General features: G+C 37.8%; 2 protein-coding genes across 2 annotated transcripts in view; one reads left to right on the forward strand and one right to left on the reverse strand.

The window, feature by feature from the left end:
- CACNA2D3 (calcium voltage-gated channel auxiliary subunit alpha2delta 3) overlaps positions 1-26,282 on the forward strand; it is a 382,512-nt gene that overhangs the window by 310,691 nt on the left and 45,539 nt on the right. The gene's annotated exons all lie outside the window — the stretch shown is intronic.
- Positions 3,097-8,592, reverse strand: LRTM1 (leucine rich repeats and transmembrane domains 1). The gene is made up of 3 exons (XM_058812878.1): positions 8,562-8,592; positions 6,754-7,350; positions 3,097-3,533 (listed from the first exon to the last, which is right to left on the reverse strand). Exons 1-3 carry the CDS (start codon positions 8,590-8,592, stop codon positions 3,097-3,099), a joined length of 1,065 nt encoding a protein of 354 aa, XP_058668861.1.

Below are 26,282 nucleotides of genomic sequence, written 5' to 3' on the forward strand. Positions count from 1 at the left end.
TAAGGGCAGTCCTGTGTGAGGATTCCCTATATTCAGTCTTCCACTTTTGTAGTCAATAATTTTTATCAACAACAAATTGTGGCTTCTATCTCTGTTTATCAGTAGATGAAAATTCTATTTCCTCTACTGAAAAATAAATATTTTACTTTTATTAAATAACTGAATCAGTACTTCTCTCTGTTCATTTTCTGCTATTACCTTATCATTAGAAATTACTGGATTTCTTAATTACAAACACTTTTACCATGGTAACTACAATATACAGGCTTATTAACATTAAATGAAAAATTTCCCTGTGATTTTTTTCCTTTTTGTTTGTTTGTTTGTTTTGAGAGGTGTTTTTTTTTTTGGTTTTTCCTTTGGGAAACAGCATTTTAGAAAGTATGGAATCAGATTTTGCATGGATTGGCTCGCTCTGTTCCCACAGCAGAGGGAACTAATGGAAATACTTAATACTTTGCTTTCTGGCAGAACTCCCTATCAATTTACAGCCTTGTGTGTGCATGAAAATCCCCAAAGCATCTTCAGTGTGACTCAGAATGAGTTTCTTTAAATGTCGTTGTGCCTTTCATTGACTCTCCCGCATTTTCTTTTTTCCTTCTTCTTCTTTTTTCTTTTTTTTAAATATATAAATGATGATACAATGAGGAAAGTGTGAAAGGTTTTTGGTGCTAGATCTGATTTTTTTAAGGACTAGAAAAATGTTCTGGGTTATTCTTGGCTAGGAAATTTCAAGTCAATTCTTGCTTTTCGTTTGCTTGAAAATATCAGAAGTGTGAAGTGATTTGTGATGGAAGCAGCGCTGCTGTGTCTGAGCCTGTTAGAAACACTGAGGGTGAAATCTCTCTGGAGTTGGAAGTTTATTAGCTTTCATCTCAGGATCTACACTTTGAGTACAACTGTGCTCATTTTAGGTTGTCACTGTGGAAAAACAGTGATTTGGCATGGCCCCAAACTCATTTTTGGGCCAATGGGCAATAAGATCCAATCCTGTCTTATTTCTGTCTTCTGTATCTGAAAAACTTTGTTTTGCTTTGCAAATTGCTGTGGCAGTAAATGGATAAAAGAGTAAAAAAATGTGGATTTACATATTTAAATGACTTAGTTCTGAAAGTAGATTAGATTATTCGTTAAGCTTTACCAAATATTTACAAGAAAAAATAGTAAACATCAAGAGATCAGATTAAAGAGCCTTAATACAAATATTATACATATTAGGATATTGTAAAAAATATAAATATTCTAAAAATGTTGTGCTGATGATGCCTCAGCTGAAGCAATGTTCCCAGTCTAGGGTACCACATTTTGAACAAAATGTAAAAGAGCTGACAATGCTCTAGGGAATGCAGGAGGAAAAAAAAGGAGAATGTGATCTTGCAGGAAAAATTTGAAGCGGCTCAGTTTATTTAGTTCAGGACAGAGAAGAATGAACGCAGCCTAATAATGATATGAAGTACTTAGCAGTTAAAAAAAAAAGGAAAGAAATGACAGACAGTAATTGATTGTTTTCAATATCTGCTAGATTTAGATTAAGACCGAGATACTTAATTTTCTCTGGACATGAAAGTAATGCAGATGTAGGAATGAGCTTTAATATTTAGGTTGCAATTATTACAAAGTAGATAAGAGCAAGGGTTACATGACTCCTGCCACAGAGCCCATTACTCAGTCGAGGCTGTTCCTGGGACAGCTACAGAGCTTGGTCTCAGAATCTGTCTGTTGGAAGGAGAGGGCAGATTTCCAAATGCCACAATACAGCTTCCCCTTGCCCTCATTGCAGATTGTTCCATGGCCTTTTTCCTCCATACTATAAAAAATGCTGATTTCTGCATTGGCTACCTGGACAGCTCTTTATCCCTGTCACTGAGGACAGTTAGGGGATGCTTGAGATGTCTGTCACAAATAGCCTAAAATGTATTTTATCCAGTCTTGGAAAAGGTGAATGGAGTTCCTGATCTATCTTGATTGCCTTAAAATAATTTCTGTGAACCATTAAAATAACTACTGCTGCACACACAAAATATTTGTGGAATTCTAAACCTATGATATTCAAATAGTTTTGGCTCTGATTTCCTCTGATGGGAAAAGAGCTCTGCAGAGAGCAAGGATGGAGCCTTGAGTGAATCCAGCTGAATGTTCCCTCTGAGAGGGAGGACGTGTAAACATGCAGCTACATTATCCTCCTGCTGAAGGGCAGCACTGTGGTGGGAGCTGCATCTGCAGCATGGCATTTGCAAAATGGAGCACTTGTGTGAGGATTTGGGAATAAATGGCTTCAGAAAAGTCTGTAACAAGCTTGTAAGCCAGCAGGATATCAGGCAGTGTCTTCAGGTATGCTCTGTCTACTCCTTTTGGGGCTTGTATCCAAAGCACTTTTAGCATTTCTTCCTTCAGCATTTTCCCAGCTCCCTTCTTTCTTCCCTACTAAGTAATTAAAAAATTATATGCAATAGTTAACAAGGTGCTTCCTATTTTCTAAGCTAGGAAATGAATGTAAGGTTTATTTGCTGCTTTCTGGGGCAAACTGGAAAGTTGAAAACATATTTTTGGAAGTGCTTTTAACACATTTCTGTTATCAGTGGCAGTGCACAGAGTAGCAGGTTTGAAAACTGCTTTTCAATTGTATACATCTTGAATTGAATAGTAATTTGTACTCTCTAAGGTAGTAAAAATGTAACTAATTGAACTAAGTTAGATGGCTGTTTTCTGTTTTTCTTTGGAGAACATCACTCCTGTCAGTCACTGACTGTATGTGTATCATAGGTCATGTTTTGGTATAATACTGCATCAAGAGTTAGAAAAGGATGGTGAAATACTTTAATCTCGCTATATCAATATTTTGTGATCTCAAACACTCAGCCCTAAATAGTGACTTTGGAATATACACACAAAAAATAAACACATTCTGTTGTTCTATATGAAGTCTTAGTGGACACTCCAAACAATATATATATTTACAATTTTTAAATGTATGAGAACAAAAAAAAAAGATAGAGAATAACCCCAGTAATTAGTATTAAAACAATGCTATTGAGATTCCATGCTTTTCAGCTGCAGCGAGGCCTTTATTTTCAATAATCCACAGACAGAGGCACCTCAAGCCATGGAGCTCTCAAAGGGCTCTTTCTCCTCAGGTGTCCCGTGCTGCCTGACAGGGCCTAGGTGCTCCTTGTGGTACCGGGCGGTGATGGCGGCGTAGGCACAGCCATAGACGGCGGCTGCCAGCATCATCAGGCACACCACGCCACACACCACGCCCGTGATCACCACGGTGGCGATGGCGTGCCGCAGGCTGACGGGCCTGGGCCGGGCCTTGGGCTCGCAGCCGCCGCGGCCGCCATCGCCCGGCTCGCCGTGAGGGCCGTGCTTGGGCCAGGCCCGCTGCTCCGAGCCGGGCCACTGATGGCTGCTGGCGGGAGGCATGGGGGCTGCCCTCAGAGCACAGGCCCCAAAGAGCTCATAGGGAACCTTGAGGAGATCCTTCCCCTTCCGAACGCCTGGCGCTGAGCAGATGATGCCATCGCTGATTCCTCCTGAAACAACAAACAATGGTCTCGATATTTGACTATTGAATCAGGACCACCCCCTCCTCCCTGCAAAATGGGGAGGATTCCATCTTATCAAAAGGCTAATTAATTACTATATTATACTATATTATTCTATATTACATTACACTATGTTACATTACATCTAAACTGAATCTGCCAAGCACTCAACTCTGCACACAACTGCACAGAATCTTGTGACTGTCGGCCAACAGTCCCAACACACACACACACACACTTGGCCTTGATAGAAAAACAAAACATCAAGGAAACAAAATGCCATCACTTTTTTGGGTAAACAGTCTCCATGTTGCATTCTACTCCTGCAAAAACACAGGCAGAGCAAATGATAAGAATTGTTTTTCACTTTTTCTGAGGTTCAGAGAATGTGAAACCCAGAAAAAATATTCTTGGGAAGAATTGTGCCTTGCTTTTCTCTGTGAAGAGAAATGTGGTTACAGTTGACAGCTGCTGAATCACAATGTAAAATGAACATGAACCAGTGGTAAATTTATTATCAGTTTCAACTTCCTGCTTTTAAAGACTTATAGTATGTTTTAAAGGCTTTTGTTCAATCAGGTCAGTGGTGAGATTATTACACTTCAAAACTCACATAAGAGAGTGTTTTCAAGAAGAGGTCATCAGGAATTAGGTTATCTGTGTTTTTATGGATGTAAGTGTAAAAAACCCCACAGTGATAGAAAAATAAGAACTGTCATAGATAAACAAAGAGGTAACTGCAAATTTGGTTTGTTCAACTTCTGACCACTGCTAATTTTTATGGTGCAAAATGGAAACAAAGCATTTAGAAAATATTTCCTACTTAATTGAAATATTGCATTCAATTGTCATTGTTCTGACATCATGTGTTAACTGTAACAGGGCAAAGAGAAAGTTCACTAAGTTTTATTTACCCATAAGGGATTTTTTGAAGCAAGACTTGTGGTAAGAAAATATACACAGGTATAAAGGAGTTGAGTTTAATCAATCTATTACCCTGCTCAAATGCTAAATTTCATGATTGCTTAGAGCCAGCTTCCCCAAGGACGTTGTTAGTACAATGGGGAGAGAATTAGGAATCCACAGTCCTGGTAAATTATGTGGTTGTTCCTCAGTGTGTAGAGGATAATACACCAAACATAGCCCAGTCAGAGCACAGGGCTTTAGGGTGTGGTGTGTCAAGGAGTCCACAAGGCCAAAATCAATGTTGACATATTTTTTAAAAATTAACTAATCAAATCAACTGAATTTTCTTTCTCTTCTCTAGCCAAAATAATTCACCTTTCAGCTAAAGCCAGGCACAGAAATTTTCATCCTGAAAGTAGTGAATACAGATGGAGCCAAACTGAAGTCTGGAGACTACTCCACAAATAATGTTGATATTCCAGGGCAGATTTGAGCATAGCAGGTCTCTTGGTCTTTAATGGTGAAACCCAAAGCATGGTTCCAGACATCTTCTATGTGTTAGATTGAATATGGATAAAGATTAACCTCCAAATCCTTCAACTCTTATCCTTTCATGGTTTTAAGTAACTAAATATGTGTGCTTGGAATAGAACCCTGGTGTTCCTCCTGAACTGAAGCATTCTCTATAATTTCCTGTGAGTGTACATGAAATGTCAATTGCCCAGGATGGATTTAGCTAAAAAATACTCAAATATTCTGGACTTTGCTTTGTTATGACATACAAGAAATATCTGCAGAGCCCCTGTGAAGTTTCATCCCATGAGTGTCATATAAGTAGTGGGAAATGTTATTGTGTAATGTAACTAATTTTTCTTTATGTGATTCAGACAAATAATTTTAGGGAAATACAAACACAGAAGAGAACATAACACTTGGGCTTCCCTTAAAGCTTGTTGCTAAAATTAATTTGTAAGTTCCATGTCACTTCGTTTAATTAATCTGTACAGTGTTCAGAAAGATGGAAGAACATCACTGAATTTCTAGACAACATTGTTTTCTGAAATAAATGATAGTATTTATACTGCTGGCAGAGTAATTAAGGTAATCTGATGCATTTATCTTGGATCATTTCATTCTTCTGCACATAGAAGTCAATCCCTGCTGAATTTCCAGCATAATAGACTAAAGCCCTGTGATAAAGTAATATTTTATCTATTCAAAATATGCAGATTTTATTGCTGAGAGGAATTTAGCCTTTTGTCTTTTCTAAAAATTACCTCACTGGAAGACCATTGCAGTAGTAATTGTGTCCCTGCAAGGCCAGGATGGGTTTCCAGCTGGCCTGCAGAGCTCTGGTCCCTGCAAAAGGCAATCCCTCAGTGTCAGCCACAGGGGCCACCTCCACATCTCCTGTGCTGCAACAAGCTCCACACCACTCTGGTACAGAGACAGGCAGTCAGAGCTTTGGGTACATGCAAACATCAAAGCCTGATTTAGAAAAAAGAAAATTGCCCTGCTGTTCTGAATTCTCAGTCTGAACATACCTCCTGGGAGAAATAAATTAATTTCTTCTTACACATAATTCCATTATAATTAAATCATGTTATCTTTTTCACAGCATAACTCATGAATCTATTTAAAAGCAGGTGTGACCAAAATACTGTCACTACTATTTATAAACTTCACTTTTCCCTGTGTGATGCCTTGGCACATTTCTGTCAGGAAATTGCCAATGAATTGAGTTCCTCTTCTGGTTAACAACAAATTAGGAAGTGATACTAGGTATTCATAAAATATTAAAGAACCACTAAGTCATAATTGATAGAAAAAGTAGAATCCTGGGTTCTCTAAAGTTTGCTCAGTACTGATATCTGTCTTGATGTTTGCCATCATGCAACAGGTAAAAAGCCTTAAAACAGTAAGTTGTTTTCCAGCAAAAATATTTTGGTAGAATTAAAACAAGTGTATGTGCACAAGTTTACTTGTTTTGTATTTAGAAATGTCTATATCTGAATTGACACACTACAGAACACACCTGTGCCTGCTCTATGGGTATGTGTACATCCTTGCTCTTTCTCTGGGCACTAATACAAATTCCCTCTCTGATTCTAGCTTGCCACCTGTATTTACAAAAGCATTCTGACCTATGCATGAGAATATAGCTTAGAGTGTTTATTTGAGGAAGTGACCTACAGTGTGGGGTAAATTTTTAATTAAATTAAAATTTCGTAGAAGTGAAGATCAGTTAGATTGTGCTCAAATGTTCTCATGTACACTCTATGTAATGAGAAAAATTCCTTACCTCTGTATAGAAAACTCTCCAGCCACAGTTTCATGCCAAAGATATTACAATTGCATTGCCAGGGATTATCTTTGAAGAGAACCACTTTCAGGTTTGGAAGTGACTCCAGCAGAATTCTTTCCATTTTCTGAAGTTTGTTATGCTTCACAGAGAGCAATGTTATATTCCCTGTGCTGTTTCCAAATGTCTCAGGCAATCGAATAATGCTGTTGGATGACAAGTCCAGTTCCTTTAGGTGTGGGAGGAAACTGAAGGTCTTGTTTTCTATATAGTGAATCAAATTTCTGGTTAGGTTTAAAACCTGCAGATACCTCAGTTTTTGGAAAGCACCAAGTGCCACACTTGAGATAGAATTATTAGACAAGTCCAAGATTTTGAGTAACGGCGTTGCAGTGAATGCGTTTTGGTTGATTCTCCAGATACGGTTGTTCTGCAACTGTAGTATCTGAATTTCAGGGGGTAAACGGGCAGGAATTTCAGTAAATCCTCTGTTCTTGCAGTCTGCAGTCTTTGAGGCTTTGTGGCAGAGGCATTTTTCAGGGCAGCTGTGAGCTGTGTGTGCCAACAAGGTGACACTCCAAATCAAAAGCCAGTTACCTGTATCACAAGTGAAAGATGATTTGAAATTAGTTTAGAATGTTTGTCTTTAGGCAATACACAGGTCATAAACACAGCGAGAAGGTATACAGTTCCACAACAAACAGAAATGTAGATAACACAGAGTGCATTTCTTCTACAATACATAAGTAAATTACAGATAGTGTTGAAGTACTTCTGTAATGCAGAATGAAGATAATGCTACCATGATCTTAAAATTAAGTTCTTCCCATAGTTTCTTCTTAAGTGCCAATGGTTTTCAAAAGGATTTGCCATCAGCAGAGCAGTGATGTTTGAAGGGAATGTGACAGTTTCTTCTAAAACTATTAAATTGAAATGTCCCTCTTTCTGTGGTAGTAACAACATTAAGACATCTTTGTCAGAAGAATTACAAGCAGAACTTCTATTTTTCATTGGTTTTACTAATATCACTGCCTGGATGAATTGAGTCGATGAACCATTAAAAGAATTACAAGCTTCAAAGTCATAGCTATAAAAACTATTAGCAGTACTTTTTTAGCAATTCAGATTCTCTAAGTTTCCCCTTTAAAATATCCATTTATTCTTTTTGCTTTATTTCCCTTCTCTGAATGCCCCTGTACTTCCCATTGATACAGGTTTCTACACTGTCACCAGACATTTGTCAATAAGCTTCTGAAAATATAAATTAGTTGAGAGGAATACTTAGCAATATTCATATTTATAATTATCTGCTACTCCCTGATATTCAGGTGATTTTAACTGAAAAAAAAATTCCCTTTTACATCTTGCTAATGATCTTAACTTTGAAAACAGGGTACTTAAAGCTATGCTTGTATGCATATAATGGAACATTAAAAAAACTCAGTGTAGAATAATTAGATTTTCTTTGACTAAGGAAAGTTAGAGTGATGAACCCTTTTCTAACATTGTTTTTGGGATGCTTCAAATAATTTTTACCATTTACTCTTTCAAAGTGAAAACATTTTAGTTAGTTGCTACTTGAAACCTTTTGGAAATAAAGTAATTGCTGATTATTGACTTACAGAGATCAAATGTGAATTACTAACAGGGAATACCATATTGATCAAATAATGTATGATTCTAGTAAGAAATATGGTAAATATATAAATATATATATATAAATAAAAGATGTATTTTGAGCCTATAGTTTAAGGAACAAATTATTCATTAATTTTCTCTCAGAAATGAAATGTTTATATTAAAATTACGCATAATCTTCTCCAATACTGAATTCTGCATCGTGAAATTCAGTTGAAAGAATCCAACATTCCTGCATGCAAGGTAAACAATACTTTCAGTTCATTGCACTGTTCTGCCACAGCTGGCTTCAGAAACACAGCTTCCAAGGTAGAGGTAAACCAAACTCTTGCTTGGCAAGGAAATGCTTTGCAAACAGAAAAATTGCATTATTAATCTGAATGCTTCAGGATCTCACCTTTCATTCTGCTCTGCTTGTTCTTCCCCTGGTGGAAGATTCAGTCCAGGTTTCTGATGCTGAACAGTGACAGACACTGCTCTGATTCCCACTTCAACTCTGTAATGTGCTCATCCAGTTTCCTTCCTTGAGGATGTTTTAGGTGGTGTCTGTGGCTTGTGTAGAAGTGCAACTATTACTACTCAATTACTCTATCAGCCTTTGGTTTTTTCCTTAATCACATTCTCCCCTCTCCCCCCTTTATGACTCTCAGAGACTTATTCTGCCTCTTAATCAGACAACAAGCCATGCAAGCAGTGTCTGTCCAGCTCTGACTGAACAGCTGTAATGTACAAATAATGACCTGATAAGCTCACCTCTTCAATTTGTTTAATCTCCATCTAAAGCAAAGCACAAAAAATAAAGCTGCCTTTTAATATCCAGTATGGATTCTGAATTCTGGTGGGTTATTAGCCAGGCTGTGTCAATTTTTGCAAGATCTGAACATGGATTTTCATTATCCTGGGCTGTGACTGGAGGCAGTGGAGTGTATAATATCACTACAAATAGTCCTGTGGGTTGATGACATGGTTTTGACAGTGCCCTTGTTTGCTCTTTTAAGCTTATTCATCTGACATCCATTAGTTGTGCTGACAGGATTTTATGGCTTGGGAATGCAGGACCAGTGGCTCCTTCCATAAAAATGGCACACATCCTGGTATAGTCACCATGAATATTGAACAAATTAATTTATTTTGAAAGATATTGGAAAGACGTAGCAGATGATACTAAAATTGTACTTTATGAGTGGTGCCTTGGCTTGTTTCTTTGTTATTTCTTCAGTAGAACTCATACTGTGCCATCTACAGCAATAAAAGGATTAATGGCTTGTGACTGTGATGGAACTCAGAGGTGCTGAAAGGCATGAGAGATCTCGTGTATAATTGAGTCTTTCCAGGCCATATGATCACTCCATCTATGAGCTTGTCCTATGGAGAGGGAAGCTGTGCAATCAAAGCGTTTCAGAACTATAATCCAGCTTTCTTGGGTACAAATTCTGCTTTTAGGTGCTTTGAAAAGATCACATAAAGCTCACTTTCCAGGTCAAAATTTATATGATGTAGGCAATTATCTAGAAGGAGTACTAGAAAAATCATAAGGTCCAAACTGGTGTTGAAATCAGGGTCTGTACCAGAAGTTATCCAGGATCCTGTCAAGTTGAGACTTCCGTATTTCCAGTAACAGATTCTATCACTTTTCTAGGCAACCTTCTCCAATGTGTTACTCAGAATCAATAACTTTTTTCTTGCATTCAGTGAGAGTTTGGAGCAGCTTGTGTCCCTCCCTAGTGAAGAGAGTAAACCTATCTTTCCATGGGTGCCTTTTGGTTTCCCAAAGCCTGTGCTGAGCTCTGTGTCCCCCTGGCTCAGGGGCAGGGCTGTCCCTCTCAGTGTCCTGTGCCTTGCTCAGTTGTTTCTGACACCAGCCAAGATACCCAAAGGAGCAGTGGGTACATGGGAACAGTGAAGGAGAATGTAGGAAAATCCTCATTCTGTAAAGTAAACAATGATTGTTCATCTTGAGGATCCCAAGATTCCTGCTGTGAGTAGCAGATATTATTATCCTTGACATTCTTGATGGATGGCACCTTGTCCTGGTGTGGGGTGAAGCCTGGGATTTACTGTGGAGGAGCACTACAAATGCAGATAACCTGTACCACAGTCATCCTGGTTAACCCCAACTTCACAAAAAAGGGAGAGAAGCTTAAAGATCAACTGTACTGTACTTTAGATTAATGTCAGGTTAATGCAAAAAACTTTTTTAAGTTTTTAGCATGATACATTTATTTGCTATTTCTAAGACCAGTCTAAAAAAATACCTGTGAATCATTTTAGTGAAGACACAATTAAATGCAAAAAGGTCTGTTATAAAATAGCATCTTCCTTAGAAGTTGTAGCCATGTTAGCTATAGATACTCTTACAGAGAATTAAGTCAGGTAGTTTTTTCTTGTTTTAGCATCTCATTCTCCATACATTAACTCATCCCTTGTATCAGTGGCAGCTCTTTTCATGACCTTTGATTAACCTTGCAGGAGGTAATAGCTATTATATTATTGGTTTTTTGTGTGATAAGATGCTTTTAAATTCTTTTTGGAATCTATAATTTTATTTAGCTTACGAATTGTAAGGGTTTCTTTTTTAAGTTATTTTTCCATCTTAACTAATATTTGCTGACCAGATGGGTATAAAAGCTCCTACTGCAGTTCATTTCATGTAACAGTGGGCTTAAAGAATGTCTCTTAACTGCTTTCCTATTTTAGGTAAGTCTTTGCAACTATAATTGTATTATTTTTAGTATGCACCATATTACAGAGATGTTCACAGGACAAGGTCATAGAAAGTTAAGCCCTGTGGGAGGTTCAGTTCCAGCAGTAATGCAGAGGTTGCTGTATTTACTTGGAATCATGGTATAAGAAGTTACTACTTTTTAAAAAATCTTCATGCCGGGTTCAGATTTGGAAACATATGATTAAATCTGTCAATTTGCTTTTCATGCAGATGTGGCTATTTTTTCCTTATATTGAGAACTCTGAATGAACATGTTTTGTAAACAGAAGTTTCCCCAACCTATAATCCATGTCCTCTTCCCATTTATTAGGAATAAAACTTTGGTTGTGACAGAGAAGTCTGATGTGGTGAAAATTATAGTCGTGTCACAGGTAGAGATTTGCCAGAAACAGGATAACCATGAAACCTACTCTTACTTCTGGCCTTTTGAACTACCAGCAGGATTCTTTTCAGTTGTCTGATGTGGTACAGCAACTGTTATTGCAGCCTCTTAAATTAGCCTGTGCCTTGTTGCAGCAAGGTATGTTTTCCATTGCAGAGAGCAAGCCCCATGAGCTAATATCTGATCCTGCTGGCTGAGGGGCAGCTCTGTCTCTGCTTTGCCAGCAAACTCTTTGTTGCAGCAATTACTGCCATCTGCTTTAAGGGAGTTCTATGTGTAAGAATCATCTCTTTTACAGAAGAATATTATGTTAATTAAACTCTAGCAGAAAGGAAACAATTTAAATATTTGAGATATTTAAAAGTTACAGGAGTTGGATTCCATTGCATTGTATATTGAGTCCAGGCAGACACAACTATATTAAAAAATGTTCCCAAGACCACAGCAGACAATTCCTATACATGCCCTTTATTAGATTTATTTTCCTTATGCTTTTGAGTGGGAAGGAATTAAAACTGAGATACTTTCAGGGAAATGGCATGTGCTTTCTCTTTACTAATGTGTGTCTCAGATTGGTAAAACAGCTAAGCTCTTGCTCATGACCCTAAAGGAAACTTTGGTAAATGCAAACCCCTCTTCATTTTGGTTCAGGACGAAGAAAAAAAAATGGTATTTTTTGGTGAAACAGCCCATACCTTTATTGTTAAAATTCTTCCCCTTTGACTGGCACTTGAAAAAATACAGTAGTGCATGATGGAGAGAGGTTGTGCCCTTTCCAATGAGTCAGAACAACATGTAAAGGTGACAGGGCAAAAGAGACCTGGCAGTCCCTCATGTCTTTTTTTCTACAAGAGCATTCCTTGTACTCTGAGAGCTCAGGACTCTCTCAAATATTTCCTGGCAGAGTACTTGGTTTTCAAAAGTTGACAAAACTTAGAGGAAGGCCCTGGATACTATTTCTGCTTGCTTTTTACAATAGAAGTATAAGCCAATGGATACAAACTGAATTTGGCTCAAGGAAGATTTATACGTTAAAAATCAGGCCGTATTTAGCAGAGAGGTGGGCTTTTGGGTTTCTTCAGACATCCTTTGTTCTTCAGAATAAGAGGGGAGGAATATCAGCTAGAATTTAATAATATCAAATTATGGTTATGACACAGCACCATGATTTCTTTGTGTCTGAACTGTTATGAGTCTGGTGTTATTTGATTGTGTCCCTTTCAGGTGGGAAGAAATGCTGTGCAGCTCTAGAAACAAGAAACCAGGCAGAGAGTTGTGATTTTGTACAGGGGAAGAGCCAAATTTTTCCTTTCCAGTGGCTTGTTTTGCCTTACTTAGATACATCTGGTACTTGTTTATACAGTGAGTAATTAATCTATGAAATGCATTGTTGAAAGTTATCCTTGGGCCAGAAGATTAGTAGGATTCATATATAATCTTGAGCCATAGTTACCTCATGGGGGAAAAAAAATAATTTAGAAGGGATATAAACTTTCACTCTTGAGGGCTTTAATCAACCACTAATGACACAACTTGTGGAGGAAAACCTTTCCCTGTGGGCAGTTTTTTTCCATAATTATTATTTATAAGAATTTTTACACCTTCCTCTGACACCTCTAGGAGAGGCCAGAGTTTGAGTTTGCAGTAGTGGACGAGATGAACTGGAACATGCTGTGTTCCAGCTGGGGATGGGGTGGCTGGGAGCCTGGCAGGGGCAGGGAGCTGCTGTGTCCTGGGCACCAGGGACAGCCAGGCTGAGCAACTTCTCTGCCTAGGTCAGAACTCTGGTTTTCCCTACATTGCTCTTCTGATCTGGACTGGAAAAATCTTTCAATATTCATATCCAGGTCTTTGTCACCAGGTCTGTTAACAATCTATGAACAACTGCTTGGGTCAGTCCTTTATCTGCAGATTTTTCTTGTTCCTGTCCCTTTCCCCATTCCCTTTCCCCTTCCCTTTTCCCTTCCCCCTTCCCCCTTCCCCCTTTTCCCTTTCCCTTTCCCTTTCCCTTTCCCTTTCCCTTTCCCTTTCCCTGTCCCTGTCCCTTTCCCTTTCCCTGTCCCTTTCCCTTTCCCTTTCCCTTTCCCTTTCCCTTTCCCTTTCCCTTTCCCTTTCCCTTTCCCTGTCCCTTTCCCTTTCCCTTTCCCTTTCCCTTTCCCTTTCCCTTTCCCTTTCCCTTTCCCTTTCCCTTTCCCTTTCCCTTTCCCTGTCCCTGTCCCTTTCCCTTTCCCTTTCCCTTTCCCTTTCCCTTTCCCTGTCCCTTTCCCTTTCCCTTTCCCTTTCCCCTTTCCCCTTTCCCCTCCCCTTCCCCGTCCCCTCCTCTAAATAGTGCAATTCTTGATTTCTTGTGGTTTTATTACTCTAATATCACTCTTTGAGAAATTAATATGGCTTGTACTCTTTTCCCATAACAAAATGAGAATAAATTTATGGAGGTGAGAAGGGCTTAGCTGGAAAATGCTGAAACTCCAGCCTTTAAGTGTGGTTTGGTAGGTAGAAAAATGACCAGGATGATTGCAAGGCCTTCAGAATGAGCTGAAGCACAGGGAATAAAGATGCTGGGCCTCTTTACCTTAATTGCAAGTTAGATGAAGTTGCAGCAAGGGGCAGATTAAGTGTCAGCAGAGTATTTGTTCTATCACAAATAGCAGCAGGGGGTGCAGATTCAATTTTCAATCATTTCCTGACTAATGTCAACCACCTGTTATACATGCTGAGCATCCATAGATAGAATGTATCTCCAGTAAAAGTAAATTAATGAACTCGCTGTGCCATTACTGCAAATAGAAAATAAGATTGCTTGACATCAAGCTAAGAGAAATGCAAGAAATAAAACTGGCTAGAAATAAACACATGCAAAAATAAATACAGGTGTACTTTTTGTTTCATCTTGACATTTTAGACACTTTTTGTCCTCTCTAAAACAATAGCAAGATCACTTGCTATTTTTCTAGATAGCTTATTCTTCATCAAAATTTTTTCAGAACTTTTACTTAGTGATTTTGTTTCCTTTTTATATTTAATGAGAATTTCTGTTCATGGTCACAGCTCACCCTGAACTCAAACTTAAGACCAGGATATAAATCTCCTGTGCATTCTGAGTGGTTGATTTACTAGGGCAGCTCTTCTAAGAATTGGAAGGATTTTTTGAGCAACATCTGTAAAAAGGTTTTGAAATGTTCACAGTGTATGAAGAAATATTTTAAAGTGCAGTAAATGCTTCTTATGCTGCTGCTCACCAATTGTGCTACAAAGGAGAACTCATACTTCATTGATTCCTTTTGTGCTTTTAAGGCAAATTGTAGTTCAGTAAAATTCACTGTTAAATTTGGGAGCTCCTGTGTTTATGGGCTCACAGGACTCTTTTTGCCCTAGTAGTCACTTGAACACAGAATCTTGCAGAAGTGAGGAGGATATTTGCTGCAGTAAAAAGTCAAATAGTTAAACCTCTCTAATTCTTGCAACACTTTGGAAATATCCACAGGAGACTTTTTTTGTTTTTCATTAATTTAGCAATTAACCTGACATTAAAATTATGCAGCTGATAAGCATTAAATACATAATTTTGGTGGATTTAATCATCAGTGACATGTAAGTGTTCCATTGGATCAGGACTGATGTGCTTGGTGGCTTTGGATTCAAGCTGGGATGGAACATTTCCATTGGATGATGTTTTGCTGCAAGGGAAAAGGAAACTGTAATTCTTGAAAGGATTTTACCTTGCAGCAGGTGAAGTGGGGAGGACCAGCTCCTTTAAAGGGTCCCTGTTCCCAGCCTGTCCCTCTGCAGGGTGTAGCAGCTTTGGCCCAGAGCTCTGGGCAGGATCCATGGGCAGCGCCCACACTGTCCCTGTTTGCTGCTCTCACAAGCACAGCAGGGATATTGGGAATTTTCCCCTGTGGCTCCAGTGAGCAGAATGAGGCAGATGCCTTTACCTGCTGCCCCTGCTCCTCATTTCAACAGCAGATAAATGTTACAAGGCAGTGCAGAGATTGCTGCTGTTCCAGTTTCCTTCTTCTCTCTGCACTCTGCTATCCCTACTGCTTGAACTGCTGCAGCTGCAGGCACCAGCAGAGCTCTGAAAACATCCTAGAGATCCCATAGCATGCTGTTGTCCTTTCCTCACCCTCTTCTTTTTAGTCTGTCTGCAGGTTTTAAACTCCAAGGATGTTTTTAAAATACCCTTTTTTCTCCACAGAATGTTTTAAATGAAGTAACAGGGTAAGTGAGGTGTATGGATGGACTTCTCACAGGTCAAGTTTAGTTAGTTCTGCCATTTTCAGACAGGATAAATCCCTGGGAAACTTAGCTGGTATACAGAGTAATGATGGTTCTGTTTAGAATTTGTAAAATAATAGTAAAATAGTCTACTGAGAAGACTTTTGTTTAAAAAATAAAAAGAAAATACTCTTTCAGAGGGCATTTTATTAATGAGAATTACAATACTGGAAAATCTGTTATAGATTAGTGAAGAACAGTAACAGTGTATCCAAATGGAACTGGTTGGATAATTAAATTCATTTAATAGGTACTGAAATTTAAACCTCTTGATCCCTCTGATGTAAACATAACTCTTAAAAGTCATGGAACTTGATTCTAAAAGTGTAATGTGGGAGAGAAACACTGGGACAATGAGATTTCAGATACCCTGGGAGGAAATGTATTCAGGAGTTAAACAACAGGCATTTAAATAAAAAAGAAAAACGAACAAAAAAAAGAACAACCCCCAAAAGTGTAGCTATGAAATATAAAAAGAAACTTTAATAAAACCCTGTATATGTAGGTGTGCAGCTTATATGAGCAGTATTGAAGCAATATGATGGGGATAACCAAGTGACAACTAAGGGATACTTAAGATTGAAATCATTAAGGAACATCATGTTTTCACTATTCTTACACTCTTTACCTGTTCTGTATTGTCATGTCTGTTTTGGCTACATGTCCTGTTTTGGTTTCCTGTTTTCATGCTGAGAATCCCCAAAGATTCTCGTTCTCGTTATGGTTTCTCCGCTCATTAATAGAATTTTTTTTCAATAGTGATTACAATTTATAAAGTATGTCCACTGTAAAATTGTCTCTCCTTGATTTAGTGAAAAGGAAAATTATTTACTGAGTTTTAACACATCTTTTAGGAGGATCATACCAAATGGCTGACAGGCTATCTGCACAGTAGAGGGGAAAATATTTTAGGTTTGGTATAAATTATGAAGTCCTGACAGTCGTAACTGAGCTATGCCTCGTTTTTGTTTGCACTACCTAAAGTTATTGTTAAGCTTTTAACCATGGCTTCTGTTTCACTGTCCCCTAAAGTGCTGAAGGATGAACTTTCTCTCAAGCCCATGAATTAGTTGAGATGATAACAAATTTAAGACAACAGCTGGAACGTCTGTGAGAAAATAAATTGTTTAAAAGTACAGCATAAAAGTATATTATTAGTCCCAAAGTTCAGACAACACTTAAATGTTGATTTCATCTTATTGTCTTCCATGTTTATATCTGACTTCTGTGTCAACACTGGGTGATGCTGAAGTACAGAGATGTAATACATATTGTCATTTAATACAATGCCTTTTAACACAAAAGCACTCCTGTTTTACTATTCTTTAATTTATGGTGGGATCTCAAGAGTACCCAACTTCACTGAGCTTTCTCTCTCTATAAAGCTATAGCTGTCTTAAGCAAAAAGGGTGTGTTTTCATCTTTATTTGCTTTTATTTCTTTCTGCAGTCTGTTATTTTGGAATATAATGGCAGGGCTGATATTGGTTCCTCATATTTTGGCTGAGACTTTTTATCTTTTTCCCTTTTCAAAATGACAGTGTCCATTTCCTCTGTGTCTGTGTTTCAGCAGAGTTAGAGCAGATGAGTTCAAAGAGCAGCACTACTGACTTCTCCCTTCTCAAAGTGCTCTGTGGGAGGAGTGGGCTCACTGCCTTTAGAAGGTGAAGTTATCATCATGTGCCTAACTTTAGTGAAATAATAATTTCCATACCTTGAGATTTTTGGTGTTATTAAGATCTTGAAGGGTTTTCATTAGTTTCTGCTACAAGCTTCTTTGCTATGAACCTGTTAGAAAGAAGAAAGAGCAGAGCAGTCTGTAATTTGTAGTTTGTGGTGATTGGGAGGTGTGATCAAACACAAGCACTTAAGTGAATATTTGTATTTCAAGCAATTGTAGAATAGGCTTTTCCTTGGAAAGTGAACACTCTCTGTTTTTCTATATGCCATCAGCTGGTCATACTTTTACATATTGTTGCTTTCTTAGCTTTGGAGTAAAGAGATACCTTTTTTAGAACTTCTGCAGACTTTGTTACATTGAAAATGCGAAAAAGTTTTGAGAAACAAGTGGAAGTTACCTAATGCTTGATTTTCTGTAATACTTTGTCTAAACAGATCTTGGGTGAAATTCATAATGTAGAACAATGTTTCAGTTTCATCATAGTGCAGATTTAAACTAAAACAGTAAAAACCTCTGTCTGTCTACTGTCCTCTGCATTGTACTGTCACAGGACTCTTGCTAAGGCATCTCTTTAAATATTCTGAACTAGGACTTTGACCTGGTTCTTCTCCTAAAATCTTAGGGAAATGTATCACCCTTCCATCAACACAGGATTTGAACTGAAAGTGTGAATACAGCACATCCTTTCTGATAGTCTATATAAGAATATTATGAAATGGTGAACAAAATATACCAAAGAGTCAAAAATTTTTATGCCTTTTGGACAGATGATGGCACCTGTCAGACTTGGGTTTCTAGAGTTCCTCTTTGGCTAATACTATGGGGGAAAAATTGCACTGAAGAATAGAATGTTTGATTTTAATTCCTATTTATAGGGTATCTTTAGACCAGGAACAGCCCTAAGGCTTCAGTACTTCAGACCCTGGACCTACCTTGTCTCCATGGGCAGATGTGGTCTGATGGAAATGTCACAGAAGTTCAGATTCCATGCAATAATTTTATATATGAATATCATAAATCATGACCAATGCTGTAATTTTTTAAAGAGAGATTATTTTATGTGTAGAAGACCAGTTAACACATTTTAAGCAATGGCAATGCTGGTATTTCCTGGTTTTCAGAGATGGACTGAACAACGGTTTCCCATGGTAGAAGCTTTGCTGTAGATTTTCTTCTGGTAATGTAATTAGGAAGTATTGGCTCCAGTTATTGTAACTTAAAACATGTTGTCCTCAGCAAACTCGTTAAACAGGCATAGCCTTGTCTAAAAGGAAAACAGGGACATATAGTGTTTCCATGGAAACTCAGTTAAAATTCTGATTTGTGGATATGAGCATGATCAGCGCTTCAGAGCCTTCCATCCCTACAGATGCTTTTTATCTGCACTTTGAAACAGAATAAAGCAGGGAAATTTGTGTGAGACCCTTCTCTTTTTGCCTTTTGTGGCCATTTGTGACATTTTGTGACAAGAATCTATATAAGAATATAAATTAAATCTGTTTAAATATTCTTTATTGGAGGTTGTTATAATTTACTTCAACACTAATGTGTGGTTTTGATTTCCTTTTATTTTAAATAAAAGTAAGGAGGGATTTTCCCTTAGTGTCAGGCATATCAGCCCTGTACTGTAAGAGAATGGAGAAGATAATGTTTGCTTCCATTATAGATGTGCTGAGATGATTTAGTAGTTCTAGAAATTATGCTCCAGAACTCTTTTTATAAAACAGCAGAAATATAAAGCATTGATTGAATTTGCCTTAATTAGGAAATTAATTATGTTCTATAAATGTGTTGTAGCAGAACTTCCAGGAGAATCTTTGTCATTTGTAAATGTCTACATTTTGGAAAATGGTATTTCAAAGTTATTTAAATGTATATATATCATATATGGTATATCATGATATATCATATTCCTATATCTAGGAATATGATAGAGACTTCAGAATTACAGCCCAACATTTACTGATTGCAGTGTGAAATAAGTGCTTCTGAAAAGCCCACCAGGATCAGCCTGGTGCTCAACACCTTCCAGGCAAAAGCCCTAGCTGAATTTGCACCCATCAGGCTACTTATTAACAAGAGAAGCTATTTTGTATGATAAATCCTTAGTTTAATGTATAATCAGACATCTCCCTTTCAGAAACCTTCCTGATTTATTTCAAAGCTATTACATTAAAGAGGATTACATTTGGTGCCCATTATATTGATTTCCCTCAAAACTCCCAATTTATGCTTCTAAAATATGCCTTAAGACTGTATTGACAGCTAAATCCTGCTAATCATCAGTATATAAATTATAATAGACTACTTGTTGAAGCATCTGGATAGCAGTTTATGTGAAGTATGGTCCAGTTGTACTTTTATGGTGAAAGTCATGTCAGCACTTAGACTATTTCCAGGAGTTAATAACTCACCCACAGAAGTTCACTTATGATCATGACTTGGCACACAGGTCTTGGGCAATGCTAACATTTTATGAAAAACTTTTAAAGTGTGTCAGTGCCTTCTAATTTTATCAGTCTCAACATTTTTTAAAAGCCTTATTTCTTTGGAGTTTTTTCTTGAATTATCAATTAAAAACATTTTTTAGTTTTGTATTTGGTCATAAGTTGGTCAATATATTGTTCTTTTTATTTTGTGGCTTTAAAGAGGTTGATTTCATCTTTTTCTAATGAAGAAAATAAGCTGTTGGCTAATTTTCAGCAGTGTGAAAACACCTCTTCATACACCAGATCAGCCTGAAGCAACCATCTCTGCTGGCACTTAGGCAGGCTTATGTAGCAATTCTGAAGATGGTGATTTCTTATTTTTCCTGAAATCTGGTATGACAAGTAAATAGAAAGTTTTCATTCCACCCCTGATTGCTTGGCCTCTTGGATGGCATTAACTGTTTCCCCGTTCATGGGCATGAACTTCTACACATTAAATAAAGCAAAAGATAAGTTATTTTCCCCAATACAGGGGGAAATTTATTTCCTCAACACAGGTCATTGCTGAGAGGTATAGGTAACACTTCTTGGCCACGTTTCAAAATTGTGGCAATAAAATTTTCTTATGAAATAAATTTAAGTAAATGTGAAAATGTTCAGATTACAACCAGTGTTAATCCATAATTTTAGAAACTGACTTTCAAGTGAGGTATTTGTAATATACTGAACACATCTTGAAAGATGTTTTTTTTTTTTTTTTTTTTTTAATATAAGACATAAAAAGTAGGAGAATACAAAAGAGAAGAAAATTTATATTTCAGTATACTGGAAAATCTCTGTGTTATTAGTCTGAGATTGCTTTCTATTCGTGATGTGGTTTAAACCTCCAGTTCAGGAGATTCCAAGAATGCCAGTTTACAGCTCTAATGCTGACTCCTGTTTTGCTGAACCAAGATGCAGCTGTGTTCTCTTCTACACAGATATTGAATAAAAATACATTTTTGATCCAAAAATGAAAAAAGAAGGCATGCAAATCTGCTTTTGCAAATACTCTTCATGGAAAAGTTTAAAATATGTGTCTTTTGCTGTTACTGTTTTTTTAAAATTGTTCAGTGAAAGACACAAACTAAATGAGGTTGCAAATCCACCAGTGTTATTTTCTTTGAACTTGCAACTGCAGAACACCATGGTACTACTCAATTTCAAACACATAAGGATATGTGCATTTAGTCTTTTGGACACAGAAATCTTTTTATTCTTTTCTAAAACTGTAGATTGTCGCCACGTGGTTAAACAGCAAAAACATGGTTAAAGTAGTGATCTTAGAAAAATAAAAATATGAGAACTATTCTGGAGCATTACAGTAAACATTTCATTTATGAATCATTTATGAATTCATTTCTCCGGGTGACAACAGATAGAACAAGAGGACACAGTCTCTAGCTGCGTCAAGGGAGAAGCAAGTTAGAATTAAGAAGGAAGTATTTTACAGAAAGAGTGATCAGATACTGGAATCATCTACCCAGTGAGGTGGTGGAGTCATCATCCCTCGAAGAGTTCCAAAAAAACCTGGATGTGGCACTTGCTGCCATGATCTAGTTGAATTGTTAGAACATGGGTTGGACTTGATGATCTTATAGGTCTCTTCCAGCCTTGAATTTCTGTGATTCTGTGATATATGGTGTTGAAAGGCTGGAGATTTTTATTCATTATGGGGTCCTTCTGATGTATTATTTGACTTCAAGTAGCATGACTCATATTTTCAGCAATTCAAAGTAATTTGCTAATCACAGGATAGCACAAACAGTTTGTAGAGATTATCACTATTCTTGTTGTTATGACTCAGTAAATAAGAGATCCAAGACTTATTTCCAAATGGTGTGGTTTGATAAAATGTCAGTGTTTGCTCATTCAGTGTCCCAAGCCTGGTTTGACTAATGAGATTCCATAGATCCATAGACCTTGTAAGGACACAAATCCCCTGGTGACAGCAGCAGACAGGGAGTGGTTGGTGCTCAGTGTGTTCTGTAGGCTGGAAATGTTGGATTGGGTCAGATCCCTCCCCCTGGAGGGGGGGACTGGACAGAGAACTCATGAGTTCACTTTGGTGTGGATGCCATTACATTTATCCTCAGTGTCTCCAAAGTATTCTGTGTCTGGCAGCAGCACAACTTTTACCCATTCTGCTTTGACAGGATTGCAGTTTGGGAGGGGTAAACCACCTTGGAAATTATGATGGAAGCTTTGCCCATGTCTGAGGTCAGCCTTCTCACAAAGCTGAGAAATGTAGAAACAATTTTGTTTTTGTTAACCTGTTGAAGTAGTAGCCAGAATCAAGCCTGCAAATAAAACATGATCAAGGCTTGCATGTGTTGTGTTTTAGTCACAAGTGGAAGCAGAAAGTCTTATATATCCTAAGAGAATCCGGTCACAGGATAGTCAGATAAATATCCCAGTTTCTGGCTCTTTGTCTGGACTTTGAGCCTCTTAGGGTTCCTTAATTGCCAGCTTGAAACCACAGCCTTTTGGCTGAGATGGAAAGGTAGCCTGGCTGTGCTGCTCTGAACTAGGACCTCAGCTGTGAGAAGTAAAGCTTTTTCTGAGAACTTGACAAGTCCTGGATCTTCCCTTAAGATTTGTAAAAGTGCTTATAAATCCATACTGTTCCTATTTTTCCTTTCAGTCATGGGTAGTACTCAAATTGCAAGAAAACCCTATAAAACTAAAAAATGGTTAGGGAGTTATAAAAATACTCTCACTGCTTCATTATTTTAGCATTACTGTGGTCAGATTTCAATCTTCACATGCTTCCTATATCGTTGGAATTCAGAATTATTTGTCAGAGCAGTGGCTGTGCTACGACATGCTGGAAGAAAGTTGAAGGCTCATAGGAGTTCATAAAAGCTCTGCCACCAGCAGAGTTTCCTCTGTGATGATTCCTGCCTTGTTTCTGTAGGCTGCTGAAACTTCCTGAGGCTAAAAGTAGTACTAGTCAGTTTTCTTTTTTCTTTTTCTTTTTTTTTTTGGGCTTCCTTTCTATTTTTCTTTTGCTAATGCAATGAGCCAGGTGCCAGTAGGTGTCAGGTATTTTCTGAAGTCACAGGGAGGATGCTCCAGACACCAGACAGGGCTGAGCTGTGCCCTGCCTCACCCTTTTCTAACTGGGCCACCTAAGCCCCTCCTTTATGCTGTCACTGCACTCCTTGCATTCCTCAGGAACAAGGCACCTCCCTGTCCAGCAAAGTGCACCAAGTGTAAATTTTCATACCCAGGGGTTACCTTCCTCCAGGCTTATGAGAGGTTTGTTTCAGGGTGTTTTGGTTTTTTTAAAAAGTTACAGATGGATTCTCAAGTGCTTCCCTTGAGCTTTGCTCCTGGTGCACAAAGCTGATCCTGGGGTAAGTGAGCAGAATTCTGTGGGAGCCTTTGTCACAGTGTTGGCAGAACATCAGCTGCTCTCCTGTAAAGTTTGGGATACAGGGTGATTGTCTCAATGCTAATTTACAGATAACCTTTTCTCTCCAACATCCCCTGTGAAGATTCCTGAAAAAGCAATGGACTTCCAGTCACCAGTGTCTATATTTTTTTTATGTTTACACTCAATTTATATCCTTTTTGAGTTTCCTCCTTGCTCCTGCTGCTACTTCATTAGTCCTGTAGAAGGAAGATGTGTGTCAGGGAGTCAGAGGGAGTCTGGTTTTTGATGATGTTCCCAGACTGCCCTCCACAGCTCAGTTTGTCAGGGCTTGGCTGCAAACCAAGCCCTTCAGCTTTCCCTGGTGCTTTGAGTTTGGATGAACTTCGGCCTCCCAGCAATCATCATCCTGCTCCCCTTTCAGCTTGGCCTCCCTGCAGCTTCCCAGCATCTCCTCCCCTTCTGCTCCAGCTTGGCCTCCACGAAACACCATTTCCTACCTGCTGCCTTCCTCTGGCTTGGTTGTCTCCATGCACACATCATCTTCCACTAATTCTAAAAATCTTCTGGAAGAAAGCATCAGGCTTGAAGTTTCTGAGTAAAGAGGCAGAAGTTCTCCCATTTAAGGGGAATTCACTCATTTACATCCTGCGTCACAATAGCTCTGATGAAAGAGGTAGTCTTTATGTTGCTAAATCTTATGTGGTCAAAACTGTCTCACATAAAAAACCCCAATAGTTAAATAGGACTTAAAAATATCTCTCAGTCATTCCACTTACTTGATGACAAAAAGATAAAGGTAAGATGCCATAAATAATACAAGATTTTTTTCCCAGCTTATTGTTTAGAATCCAAACCTGGGTGATAGTTGGGCTTTGAGATATTTTTTGACACTATATCAGGCTCTGTAGCTCAAACTGAGATGGAAAAAGTAGGTGCACATTTACATGGATTTCAAAGGATTTAATAATAAAATATTTTTAAAGTATTAAAATAATTTTAGAGTACTTACATATGCAATAGACATATTGTGGAATGGACAAGAAGGTTCCACATCGAGAAACAACAAAGTTAGTTGTAAAAACATTAGAAATTGTCCCGGAGTTAAATAATAAAATATTATAAAACCACAACACAAGAAAACAACTCACAGCAAAGGACAGTTTCTGAAAAACAATAACATCTTATCCAAATGAATAATAGATACCTTATTTTTGCTGAGGTAGGAACCATGCTTTATTTTAAGAAAAACAGAAGAAGTTTGCTAAATAGTTCAGTCCATTTTTGGTCAATTTGGCTCTTTTATTACAGGCTACCCATAACATCTCACTATGAGGATGGCTGGTGTAACCACCCAGGACTGAGACTGCCTGATGCTTTCAGACATAAGTTGTATTTTCAGTATATTAAAAAATAGCCAGACTTAAAACTGTTAGGCTGGTTTTTGTTATTGTTGTTGGGGTGTTTACATCAGAGTCAGTCATTCCAGGTAATAAAACATACATTTTTCATATTATGATATAATTCTGAAGATCTTCTCTTTGAAGAGAGGAACTGAAAACAATGAGCAGGGGTGAGAAGAGAAAAGTGTAGATAAAAGGGGAAAGATCACTGAGAGGGAAGCTAAGTGAAGTGTGGAGTTTGGAAAGGTGAGACTGCATTTTACTGTGCAAGGGAAACTGAACCTGGGAGCAGAAGCAGTCTGAGAAGTGCCCAATTCACAAGTGCTTGTTCACATTTTTATATATCCTGCATATGACAAGGAATGATTGCCACTGAGAGTACAGCTATGTTGGGTGATACTGGAGCATAACTATTTCCTTATTACATAACTATATTATTGTCTATAATAATATCTACATAACTATGTTATAGAGAGGTCTTGTTGGAATACCTCTAATTTGTTAGCTAAGACTTCCTGGAATTGAGGGGAGAAAAATATCTAGATGTTATTTTTAACTATTCTAAATAAAAACCCTATGTCTTACAACATTTTTTATCATCTTTAGTGGTAGGTGGGAGTCTTCTATTAACCTGTATTGGCTGTTCTTGGCAATTATGGTGTTTATTTCTCAGGATTGTGCATTGGGCTGTAGAGTCAGTTTCTCCTTCTTTGCCTGAGCTAAATGCTGAAGATGGGTTTTTAACTGAAACATATTTAGAGTATAAATAGAAGGGAAATGAACTTTTTAAAAAGTATTTAAGTGTGTTCTGGAATATTTCACGTGTAGTTATTGGATATTTTAAAAGATTATAATCAGAGCTAATACTACAATAGAGAAAGAAGATAATTTTAAATAGTTTCAGCTCAATACACAAAGGTGATACAGATTGAAAAATAATCCTGCTACTAGTCTGTGTCCAACATTTCTCATTTTGAAGCCAAGTTAAACCTCTTTTAAGATAATTCCATTGGAAATAGGAGGCCAAAATGTTCTTATGATTTTAGGCATCTTTTATGTATGAGAGAGAGTCTTAATCTCTACTGTATTCTGTGGGAAAAGGAATGGAGACCTTAAAATATTTTTGTAACCTTGCTGATCTAGTGCTTATATACAGTGTTATAGTGTATAGCTATTTCAGAGAATGGAAATCCCTTTAGCTTTTGCTACTTTTTCCTATAATCATGTATTTGGAATCCATTTGTCAGGTTTGTAGGGAGACTCAGCTCCTCTCTTGCCTGAAATAAATCAGTCTAATCTATTTTCCTCTCGTATTTTAAGTAGGAAATTATTCTTTTTACTCAGAACCTAAGAAGGCTTCTAATTCTTTGCACAGAAGTAATTTGCTAAGGAAGGATTTCCTTATCTTCCTGTCTATTTGCTTAACCACAGAGATTGAAAGGAACACAAGCAATCCTGATCTATTCTCAGCAGTTATTTGTTTTGCTTCATGTTTGCCTTGATTCTAAGCAGCCCTGAGCCATGCAGCATTTGAGCACTTCCCAGTAGTTCCATCTGAAAGCAACCCACTGAGAGAGTG

Source organism: Ammospiza caudacuta, chromosome 12 (genome assembly GCF_027887145.1).
Source record: "Ammospiza caudacuta isolate bAmmCau1 chromosome 12, bAmmCau1.pri, whole genome shotgun sequence".
Taxonomy (NCBI): Eukaryota; Metazoa; Chordata; class Aves; order Passeriformes; family Passerellidae; genus Ammospiza; species Ammospiza caudacuta.

What these genes read in the sequence shown, in the direction of transcription:
- LRTM1 (XM_058812878.1), bottom strand. Translation starts at nt 8,592, where the DNA reads ATGCAGAATTCAGTATTGGAGAAGATTATGC. An exon ending in AGTATTGGAGAAGATTATGC is followed by an intron (nt 7,351 to 8,561) that starts GTAATTTTAATA and finishes CTTGTGATACAG; the next exon opens with GTAACTGGCTTTTGATTTGG. An exon ending in GGAGAGTTTTCTATACAGAG is followed by an intron (nt 3,534 to 6,753) that starts GTAAGGAATTTT and finishes TTGTTGTTTCAG; the next exon opens with GAGGAATCAGCGATGGCATC.